General features: G+C 40.0%; 1 protein-coding gene across 27 annotated transcripts in view; it reads left to right on the plus strand.

Moving 5' to 3' along the window:
• Positions 1-12,253, plus strand: part of PUM2 (pumilio RNA binding family member 2) — a 122,057-nt gene that overhangs the window by 70,784 nt on the left and 39,020 nt on the right. For 19 of the 27 annotated variants that reach the window (XM_075063648.1, XM_032774134.2, XM_075063654.1 and 16 more), the window contains 3 exons: positions 247-372; positions 2,584-2,720; positions 5,656-5,794. In XM_075063648.1, the coding sequence (XP_074919749.1) occupies positions 247-372; positions 2,584-2,720; positions 5,656-5,794 (402 nt within the window). The remainder of the gene's footprint in view (positions 1-246; positions 373-2,583; positions 2,721-5,655; positions 5,795-12,253) is intronic. The other 8 variants (XM_075063650.1, XM_075063656.1, XM_032774124.2 and 5 more) reach the window with 1 other exon arrangement.

Raw genomic sequence — 12,253 nt, forward strand, 5'->3', positions numbered from 1 at the left:
AATTTGTCAATATTTAGTTGTCTTCCCTCATGTGACCTAACTGAATGGGGTTAGGGCAGAGATTCTGTGGTTAGAAAAATGGAAAGTAATGATTTCTCTGCTACTTTGTCATCACTTCAAAAAAAAATCAAGAGTACATGGAGTACTTGTTTTAATACAAGTATAACTTGTGATCACATTGATTAAATGTGCAATAATGTCTGTTGGATCTATTTGCTACAATTAAATCTTAGTTTGTTAATATAGCAGGGGTGTTCTCAGCAGGCTTGGCTCCAGCTGCTTTTGTGCCAAACCCGTACATTATCAGTGCTGCTCCTCCAGGTACTGACCCATACACTGCAGCAGGGTTAGCTGCAGCAGCAACACTAGCAGGTAACACATTTTTTTCTCAATTTTTATTATAACTTACTGATTTTCTTTGAGAAAATGTTTGGATTTGGAGATAAATCAATATTTGTAGTTCTGAAGGTTTTTTCGATGAATAATTAAGAGGGCGTAATCCACTTAATAAACTGCCCTTCTTTCTGAATATTTTGTACTCTCAATTGTTGCAAATATCAAAGATTGCTCTGTCTAGAAGATTTTTTATTAATATTTTATCTGAAAATGATAGAAAAAGATTAAATATTGTTGTTCCTTTTTTTAAAATGGAAAAACTGAGATCCCAGAGCTGTTAAGTGTATTTCCAAGGTGACTCAACAGGTCATTGATGGAACTGAGATTAGAAAATCATGTTTTTTGAGTCTCTATCTAGTACCCTGTCCAGTAGACAGTGTGTTCCCTGTTTGCCTGGGTCTTTCACACAGCAACTAGAAGTGGAAAAAATACCTTTAAATCAGAAGGTATGATGTAAAACTACAAATATTGCAGAGTACTCAGGGCAGATGTAGTATTTGGAACTGCTTCTGGCATTTTGGAAAGTGATTTAGATTTTAAGTTTGTTGTCTCCCAGTAATGGAGGTGGAAAGGAATGTAAAATATGCACACAATACATGCGAACTGTGGCATTTGAGGAGCAAGGTGACTAGAAATGATGATTAGACCCTTTTACTGTGAAGGGTTTTTTTTTTATATCACAAGTAGACTGGAAGTTTAGGGCTTAGAAAACTAAACCAGTATCTCAGCCCAGTTTGAAGGATGTGATCTAGCGTATTTGTGTCAAAGGAAAATCGCAAGGCTGTATTTGCAGAAGAGAAAAGGGACACAGAATGAGGAAGTGGAGAATCAGGAGTGTTGAAGAAAAAAGGCCAAGAAAGTTGCTGTGGGAAGCTCTTTGGTTTAGGCAGGATAGGCTGGGTTTATCCTGTGGAATCTGACTTGATTTGTTAACGTGTGATAAAACTGACTGAGCATACTTTTACATGTAAGCGTTGACTACTGAATGTTATGTAAGTGTTTCTGACTTCACAAGAGTCTACCAGAAAGGTATTTATTGTTAGGATGTGAATCCTATTGTGTCCCACTCCCAGAAATTGTTTGACCACATACATGTATCTCTTTGGATTGTAGTGATCGTCATTTACATTTACAACAGAACTCCTACTTAACAAACTAATTGGGGACTGAGGAGTTCATAAAATGGAATGTTTCCTTTTGATCTGTTCAACACCAATAGACCAGGAACATGGGCACTTTATTTTTGATGGTAGTAGCTTCAGTTTGCAAAGTAGTTCATCCAACTTTCACAAGCTTTATCAAAAATTCCTTACAGTGGAAACAACCAAATTTGACCCCAAAATTAGTAATTTTTCTCAATCTCCATCCCTGCAGAGTAGGGTTATGCTTTGTAAATGGTTTATAACCAATTAATAGATGTTAAAAGCATGTTATAGATGAGAATAGAAAGTATGGGTTATAGATGATTAAGAGCACATCAGTAGACAGTTCTGTAGATGGCCATAAGCCATGATGGTGGTTCACCTGTTTTCAAGTTCATACTAGAACAATTGATTAACAGATATTTTAATAAATGGTTAATCATTTCTTAACCTTTTATAAACTATTTTTAGAAGTAACTTGAATATGAAGTGTGTCCAGAAAGTAATTACTGCTATCCCTCATTAAGAGTTGAGTGTAAACTACCTTCTGGTAAAGCAGTAGAACAACTTCGAATTGTTATGAGAGTTATTAGTTATATGCTTAAAACTTAGACTCAGAGTTGACTGTCTAACTAAACGGCTGCATTCAAAGAACAAACAGTGATTTGATATTTTTCATATTCCTGGTAGTTGCTGTTTTTCTAAGGGTATCAGCCTTTCTTATGTTCCTCTATTATTGTTTCAAATCAGAAAAGGGGGGTTAAAATGAAGCTCATCAATTGAATCAAATGTATCTTTTAAAATAGATACAAGTCTGGTTTTACTAACATTTATTAAAGAGCGCTTGACAATTATAATGCAAGTTCTCTTTGTAAAATTGAAAGTAGATTAATTTGTGTTGGGGATAGTGTCTTCTGTGTGATGGTCATTCAGCAACTAGCACAGTAGAATGACAATCCCAATCAAGGTTTATAGGAGCTATTGCAATATGAATAATAATAATTTTGATGAACAACAGTAAACTGAAAAGAATGTGTTTTGTTAGGTCCAGCAGTGGTCCCTCCTCAGTATTATGGAGTTCCATGGGGGGTATATCCAGCCAATTTATTTCAGCAGCAAGCTACAGCTGCAAACACCACAGCAAATCAACAGGCAGCATCACAAGCACAAGGACAGCAACAGGTAGAGTACAATCTTCATGTGGAGGAACTGTATTTTTTAAAAACAATAACATTTGTGTAAGGTTTTCCACTTCAAAATATCAGTTTCAAAAGAAAATTCAGCTGGAATTGTAAACAAAAATTGCATGTCACTCTTCAGACTTTCTCTTGTGCTTTTCAACAGTCTGTACACCAAAAGTTTTGGTTAATATTTAACTAGTTCTCATTGCTTAAATTCATTAATATTACCAATTATATCAAAATCTTTTTAGCTTTACCTGCAGCATAATTAATCTTTATTTATGTTCTTATTTGGCTACTGTTGGCAATCCTCATTAAAAAGAATATATTAAAAATTGCTTCTTTTATCTGAGTTGCTGTAACTTAATTGAAGATGGGTTGTAATGCTCAGGTCTAAACTTTTTTTTTTTTTTTTTTTTTTAACTGTAGATAAGTCGACCTAACTATGTGTCTAAGGGATATGAAAAATCCACACCCTGATTGGCATAATTAAGCCAACATAACCCCAGTGTAGACAGCACTAGGTCAAAGGTACTGTCTGTAAGGGAGGTGGATTACTACCCTGACAGGAAAAACCCTCCTGTCAGCATAGGTAGGATCTGCACTGAAGCACTACAGTGGCATAGCAGCTGTGTTGCTGTAGTATTTCAATTGTAGACAAGCCCGTTGTAACTAGTGCTGCATGAATAATCTCATAAACATTCATATAAAGTTTAAAATGATTTTAACAGTCAACAGCAAGAAAAAAAAAGAGGATAAAGACTGCCACATCCTCTTGAAGTTCTTTCTTACTGTGCTGTAGTAGCCCTAGTAGTTTTCCACCAATTGGAACATACTATGTTGTTGGGGGGGGGGGGGGGGTTCTCTCTAATTTAAAAAAATAATCAGTAGTTTTTCCATGTGCGTTGCACTATAACAGGAAGATAATATGCTCTGACAGAGTGTCCTGTCATGGGTTATTTTTGCTTTGACGAATCAAGAAGAAACTATAGTACTAAAATATATCACTAAAATTAATTTCACCATTTTATTTATTGAAATGATATTTTTACTACTTTAATTCCATTCATCTTTAACTCTAGATGGCTTCATTTTTATAAGATCCATTTTTATTAATGTTTTTTAAAATCCTATTCATGGTGTAATGGTATTTGTGATGAAATGCTTGAAGCCATTACAAAAATATTTCCTAAAAACAAAAATAAATCTTATGTAGGATATATATCTGATAATAAAAAGTATCCTTTCCTCAAAACAACAAAACGTTCAATGCCATCATTAATCAATATATAATTTACTAGGAATTTCTTTTATTGAATTTCCATTCCATTCCAAAATCGCACCCTCACCTTAGAAGCCTATGTAACTGGATCTTTTAAAGCAGTTGCTAGTCGTTACTTGTCACTGATGAACTGTACTGATAGCTGAATACGTCTCTTCCTTGCAGAATTTTTTTCTCACCTGTTGAATGAATATTTAATTCTGTGTTTCCCAAATAGTGGGTCCCAGGAAGGGTCTAGGTGGGTCACCAGTGATTTTTCAGACACCGTAAGCCCCCTCACACCATCTTCCCTGCTCTGGCATGTCTACCATAAGTGCTCTGCCTCTGCACTCTCTCTTCCACTAATCTGGGGCAGCAGCGCAGGGAACAGTCCCGGGCAGCAGCGCAGGGAACAGTTCCGGGCAGCAGCATGGAGGAAGTGGCCAGAGCCAGCAAGTGGACAGTCAGCAGCTTGGGGGAGAGGGGCTGGCTGGTGCTGCAGGGCCAGGCAGGGCTTCAAGAGTGAGAGCAAAGGGGCTGGGGGGTAAGGGGAGGATTAGTCGAGCAGAGAGCTTGGGGACTGGGCTGGTGGGGGAAGGAAGTGGAGAAGAGAGGGATTAGGGGGTTGAAGGGCTGGGAGGACGGTAGGAGGGCCTCCCCAGTTAAAGTGGTGCTCCACAGCCCTCTGACAGCTTCTAGCATGAAGTGTGTGTGTGTGTGTGTGTGTGTGTGTGTGTGTGCGCGTGTGTGTGTAAAATATATATATATATATATATATATATATATAAAACAAATAAATGGCGGGTCCCCAAAAAAGTCAAAATTCAGTTGGTGGATTGCCTAACTAAAATCAGTTGTTTGGGAACAACTGATTTAACCTATAAATAATTTTCATGCCAGATATTTGTGCAGGAACACATAGGTATAAGACTAGCTAAACTGCATTTTTCTTTCCAAATTTGAGTGTGGAAAAAGGACTGTTTGTCAAATAGGTGACAAGATATAAAACATATTTGTCATAACTGGGTAGAGGAGTTAAAAACCTGAAACAAAATTTAGTTCACTTATCAACCTCCAGAAGATTGGATAATAAGAGATGTTTTGAGTGTTGGGTGGAGGGGATAGGTTAGGTAAGTATTTAAAAACTACGATTTTCAAAGCATAAGATAAGTTCCTTCAAGTTATGGAATGTTCAGGAATAAAAATTTTCAATTGACGGAATGTGAGGGTAAAGAATTTTATTTATTTATTTTTAATATATTGTGCTTGTTTGGTAAGGATCAGTCAGGTAAGGATCGGTTTTCAGTTAATAAATTGGATTCACAGATGTGTTTATAGATCAACTTTTAGGAGGACTTCTTAAAATTTTACTTTCTTCTAGAATCATTACCATTTCTAAAATATACTCAGTGTGTGTTGTGCTGGCTAGCAAAAGACCCAAGGCAATCCTTGAACCTAGGTCTCTTGTGCTACAGTACTTTCAGCAAAGTAATCTATACCTGTTACACTTTTACATGTTTGTGTGCTTGAAATCATTAAGATGGGGTATTCAGAATATTAGATTCAGAGCTAAAAAGCATTAAATACACAAACCAGCCATCCTAGACCTTTTATAGCAAATAATTGATTTTGTACTCAGCTTTTAAGAAAATAGTATCATATTGGTCTTTTGTAGGTTCTGCGTGCTGGAGCAAGTCAGCGCCCTCTTACTCCCAATCAGGGTCAGCAAGGGCAACAGGCAGAGTCACTTGCAGCAGCTGCGGCCGCAAATCCAGCTTTGGCTTTTGGTCAGGGTCTTGCTACAGGCATGCCAGGTATATAATCGATGGATTAAGGAAATTAAAAATCAGTTTGAGCTAAAATATTGGTTTTATTAGAAATAAAGTTAACTATATATTAAAATCCTGTTATATTTGTAATAGGCTATTTGACATTCATCTCTGTACGACTTTATGCTTGTTTAGTTTGGGTAAAATCTTGACACAGTTTTTCAAATACTAGAGGTTGTCTTTCAACTTGTTTTTACCTGTTATATAATTTCTAAATATATTTGTCTTTCCAGATAATGTGTTTAGTTTTTAGTACATCTAAAAACTCTTGTAAATGGATAATACCCCATAGATATGCAGTTCCAAAGGAATTCTGTTATTAACCACTTCAAAACTCAGAATTGTCACTGCAGCTAATGCCAAAAGAATTATTTATTGTAGAATAAATTTTATACTTGTACCACATAACTCTTAACAACACTGAAATGAAGAATTTAAAATGATAAAAGAAAAAAGGAAACTGCTTAATTACCTCTCAAAAGGATAATGGGTTTGAAATAGATCTACTGCATTTTTTGGTACCTATGAGGCTTGCAAAAGAATTAAAACAAAGCTGCACATTCTAAACTTCTTTCAGTCTCCAGAGCTTTAAACTCTCCGTGGGGAAATAATATATGCATCATAGCTTTTATTTAGAGAAAACATTCATCCTAATGCATTCTCATTATTTGTACTTGATAAAATGCACAATGGATTGCATTAAAGGATCAAAACTGCTGTTGGACAGTTTGGGAACTTTGGTACAACTGCATGAGCCAAAACAACTTAACCATTCTCGTTGCCCTCATGTCAGTACAAACATGTTTGAGGTTTTTCCTTTTTTTCTTCTTAGTTTAATTTTAGAAGGATGCTATCATCTACCCTCAGTTGATGGAAGTAGCAAGTTCACTTCTACTGCATGGTTTCTCTCTCATTTATCATTATTGGGGTGATGCCCCTCACCTGTGGAATTTGAAGGGAATCCAGTATTGCTGGAGGCTGCAGAACTAAGCCCCCTTTCAGCTCAGACACCAAATATTTTTAATTCCAGCTGCTGAACAGGTTGTCCTTTCAGTTGCTCCTGGCCAGATTGCGTCATAACTTCAATTTGTTTTCATGTAGTGGTGACTTCATTTCAGCTTCTAGCTGCTCTCTCCATCTCCTGAGGTGAGGAATCACTGGAGCACTGAGTCTCTAACCTTTGTGTTCTTCAATAGAACACCTCTCAGGTTCCTGCTGCCCCTTATAACAACAAGCGATGATGCCCTGCAAGCATTGAGCCAAGTTAGAAGTGCTATAAGCAGCTTTTCAGGAGCCTCAAAGGGCAGCTTGTGCCATGCTACCACAAGCCACTGACCCTTGTGCTCTTCCAGGACATGGATGTTGAGAGGGACAGGCATGTAGGGCTTCGATCCCTGCCAGAAGCTGCTTCCCAACTGTGGGAGGTTCAAACAGGAGCATGTGAATTTCCACAGAGAGAACTCCTCACAGCTTGATCAGTTGTGAGCCTTGCAAACTCCAGAGACTTTGGGTTCCAAAAAACAAAAAATAGTCCCTTTCTTAATATAACAAGTCACATTTTAGGTGGGATAAAAATCAGGGTTTAAACCCATTCTCCTTTGCCTTTCCATGCTGAGGAAGTCTTTGCTGGAGCTCTTGTCACAGAGTTGCATTTACAGTGCTGTGGAGAAGGCTAACTAGAGCCACCCTTAGCTACGCTGCAGCATGCAGCCCATCACTCCTGTAAAGCCATGCCTCAACCACCAGTTTAATAGGAATTGCACCTTTCTGGTTTTCAGACAATAGAACCTCACTCTGCCAGGGCATGGCGCTCAGGCAGGAAGGGATCTCTCTTCCCCGCTCTATAGGCTGGCTCCACATTAAAGCATAAGCTGCACATCAAGCAGTCCGTGACCAGAACAGAGGTACATGAAGGTTACATTCCCCATGCAGCCACACCATCATGAACCTGGATTCTTCCCGCGCTGTCAGACGTCACTTAGGGCACAAACAAGGCTTCACCGTTCCTGTCTGTGCTGGGCCACTGTCTAGATGTCCTCTATGTTGGTAAGTCCCATAAGTTTCCCTCTCTGGGGCCTGGTCTACACTGGGAAGCAATGTTCCCTTTAAACTGTGCGACAGCCCAATAGTCATTCAAGTGCTGTGCACTTGGCACACTTGATTAGCAGAGCCATGTACATCCGACGACATGTTCAGGTGCCCCTCCCCCTGCTGCTGTGCAGACGCATTGCTCCTGTCCTCTGCCTTAGAGCCCCTGTCCAGCTGCTCCTGGGACCTGTCTTGTTGTGCAGAGCCGAGGGAGAAGGAGCACCCCATTTCCACAACACGAAGGAGGGTGGGGACAGGGCTGAGGAGCAGGATGGAGCTGCTAGCAGCTGTTGCGGTCTGAATGAGCCTTCTGGTGAGTGCCTCTGTGCTTCAAGAAGAAATGGCAGCACGAGGACGATTGTGAGGAGGATGTGGACACATACATTCCTGAAAGCACAGGTTGTGGCAATTGGGACATCTTGGTGGCAGTGGGACTGGTTGATACAGTGGAACGCTGATTCTGGGCCTGGCAAACAAGCACAGACTGGTGGGACTGAATAGTGCTGCAGGTCTAGGATGATTCCCAGTGGCTGCAAAACTTTCGCATGCATAAGGCCACTTTCCTGGAATTCTGAGTTGCTTTCCCCCACCTTGAAGCGCAGGAATACCAAGATGAGAGCTGCCCTGACAGTTGAGAAGCGAGTGGCGATAGCCCTGTGGAAGCTTGCATCGCCTGATTGATTCCCAAGTGACTGGTAGCAATTTGGAGTGGGCAGATCTACTGTGGGGACTGCTGAAATTCAAGAAGCCAATGCAATCAGTGACATTCTGCTATCAGGGGTATTGACTCTGAGAAATGTGCAGGTCATAGTGAATGGCTTTGCTGCAATGGATTTCCCTAATTGGGTGGGGCAATAGACGGAACACATATCCCTATCTTGGCACCAGACTACCTTGCCAACCAGTACGTAAACTGCAAGAGGTACTTCTCAATGGTGCTGCAAGCATTGGTGGATCACAAGGGACGTTTCACCAACATCAGTGTGGGATGGCCAGGAAAGGTGAATGACACTCGCATCTTTAAGAACTCCGGGCTGTTTGAACAGCTGCAAGAAGGGACTTACTTTCCAGACCAGAAAATTACTGTGGGGGATGTTGAAATGCCAGTACTTATCCTTGGAGACCCAGCCTACCTTTTGCTCCCATGGCTCATGAAGCCATACACAGGCAGCCTGGACAGTAGTAGGAAGCAGTTCAACTATAGGCTGAGCAAGTGCAGAATGGTAATAGAATGTGCTTTTGGACATTTAAAAGCTCACTGGTGCTGTTTGCTTACTAGGTTAGACCTCAGCGCAACCAATATTCCCATTGCTATTGCTGATTGCTGTGTACTTCAAAATATCTGAGAGTCAGGGGGAGACTGCATTATCCCAAATTCGACCCAGCAAGCAATTTTAGCGCTACTCCCCTTGGCGGGGAGGAGTACAGACGTCAATTTTAAGAGCCCTTTAGATTGACGGAACTGGGTTGGTTGTGTAGACACATTCATTATAAAATGGACCTAACATGGCTAAATTCGACCTACCTCCGTAGTATAGACCAGGGCTTAGTTACTGAATGAAGTTCTGAATGGTATTAAAGGAATTACTAAAATATTAATATGGGCATTAGGCAGGTGGGGGAGTAAGCAGACATCCTTTCAGGCTCCCAGTGACATCTGTCAGGCCACTCCCACAATCAAGGTATTTGTCCTGAATTGGGTTGTCCCCAGGCCAGCATGAAAATATGCAAGTTGTCACCTGTAAACAGCCTAGGGAAATGCCCTCCGCGTACACACGCATGCATGCTTCTTTCCTGCCTGCCTCTCCGCTCGTTCCTCTGCTCTCTTCCTCCACACTTCCGTCGCCGCTTCCCCCCGGCAAGACTCTTCCAGGATAGGATGCCAGTGGTTTGGCAAGGAATTCATTCCTGAGGACACCTCTAAAGACATAAGGCCAAATAAAGACTTATTAAAACCAAACTAAACTAAAATACTACATAAAAACTTAGACATTTCCTAAGTTTTAGGAGACACTATTGGTTGGAATAGCAGTGTGCCCACCATAGTTGCACCTTGTGATGGAGAATTCCTTCAGAAAGGTTCCACAGACCATAAGAATGAGGACACATCACATCAATTTCAAAGCCACAGTCATTCAGACCAAAAGCATTTCCTGTACTTAGTAAAGAAACCTACTTAATGACAAGCAAGTGGCTCCTAATTTAGTGTAGTGACTACATGGTCAGTGCTGCTTTCAAAAGACGAGCTTGGAAGCAGTGCTACACTCATGAATAGCAAGCAGTTATCCATGAATACCTGTCATCTTAAACATATTTTTGTGCATCCGAACCTACAGGTGAGGAACTGTTTGGGAAAACATCAGAGAAATTAGTAGCCGAGTTTGCAGTGAGACCTCAATCCTTGCTATCAAAGCCTACATAGCAATCTATTGGCCACTGTCATTGCCAAGGCTTTACAAGAAGACACTATTTCCCTAGTAGAAGAAAGAATCTGGAGCAGCAGCTTCCAAGGAAATTTAGATACATTTATTTTCAAATCAACAATCCTCAGCATGACAAAGACAAAAGGAGCATTTGTGTGTGTCCAGTTCAGGTACAAATCTTTGATTTATTTCCTACACCCAGTCTAGCTGTCAGTCAAAACAAAGATCAGATTGTAATTGATAAATGCACACCCATTCATGAACAACATGCCCTGTCAAGAGAAACAGACATATTCATAATTTGCCAGCTGCTGGAAAGATTTATACCTGTAAGTTCAAAATCAAGATCTTTTTAAACCCAGTGCAGAGAATTGTGCACCTACAGGGTCAAAATAGGCATGGCTCTGGCCCTAATTTTATCACTATGGTAAAGTTTTTCAAAGATCCAAAACTTCATTGTACCAATTTTTTTTTTTGATAGTGATCATCCATAGCCAAGTATCGCCAATGGCTAGGGTTGCATAAGTTTTATCTCCAAAGTCAGATTTCTCAAAATGCGCTTCCAGAAATTCCTTCTGATAACAAGGAACCCCATGCACCTGATATGATGAAGAATTAGGTGTCATTTCCCCATCATATCTGGATGTCCCTTCGTGGGCAGGTAAATACAAACAATATATTGACAGACAACCAGCTTTCATTTATCAGTAGCATGTGGGACTAGTATCCCTCAAATCTACTATGTTGTCTAACAGTGGCTCGTACCAACTGCTTCAAAAAAGGTGCAGAAAATCACCTGGTGGGCAGTTATGGTAATCAAAGGGAAAATTTCTTTTGTCTCCGCTTAGAGGCTGGCTTATGATTGAAGGAAGAATGTTTATATCCCTTCCAAAATTAGGGATTAACTAAAGGTCATAACTTCTTAATAGCAATGGAAATAATGTCCTGAACAGAGAAGAATCTACTACCTTTCAAAAATATTCTCATAAAAGATACAGAAAGAAAAGGAAAAGTTGAAGTCCTCCTCCAGTCCTCTACTGACTCAGAAGGGACTTTGGACTTGATAGACAGCCAAGGAACCTTACGCTTACAGACGAGACCAGACCTTTTCAAAGCCAGGATTCTCCATTAGCTGTATTGACACTTTGATATCCAGGCAGAACTCAAGCAGGAAACTTTACTTGTTGATTTGGTCAAATCATGTTTCTGGTACAAGGGGAAACAGTTTCTGCCCAAAAGAGCTTTATCTTTTTGTTAGCACTGTACCCAGCACAATGAGGCCCTGGCCACTGAATGCTACAAATGAATATAATCACAAAGTTCTGGTGATCTCAGCTACACTAGATTCATAGATTCCGAGGCCAGAAGGGACCACTGTAATCACCTTGCCTGGCCATACAACTTCTCATATCTTTTAGAATAACATCCAATCTTGGTTTAAAAATTGTCAGTGACCCTTGGTAAATTGTTCCCAGTGGTTCATCACTCTCACCATTAAAAATTTCTGCCTTATTTCCAGTACGAATTTGTCTAAGTTCCAGCCTTGGATCATATTATCCCTCTGTCTGCTAGATTTGAGAGCTCGTTGTTAAATATTTGTTCCCCATGTAGGTACTTTTAGATTGTAATCATGTCACTTCTTAATCTTCTCTTTGTTAAACTAAATAGATTGAGCTCCTTGAGTCTGTCATTTATAAGGCAGGTTTTCTAATCCTTTTAATCATTCTCGCGGCTCTTCTTTGATTTGTCAACATCTTTCTTGAATTGTGGACACCAGAACTAGACACAGTATTCCTGCCGTGGTTGCACCATGCCACATACAGAGGTAGAATAACCTCTCTACTCCTACTTGAGAGTCTCCTGTTTTAATAACACAATCCAGTGGCTGAAAATTGAAGCTAGACGAGTTCAGACTGGAAATATGGCATTCCCA

This window comes from Chelonoidis abingdonii, chromosome 3 (assembly GCF_003597395.2).
Source record: "Chelonoidis abingdonii isolate Lonesome George chromosome 3, CheloAbing_2.0, whole genome shotgun sequence".
NCBI lineage: Eukaryota > Metazoa > Chordata > Testudines > Testudinidae > Chelonoidis > Chelonoidis abingdonii.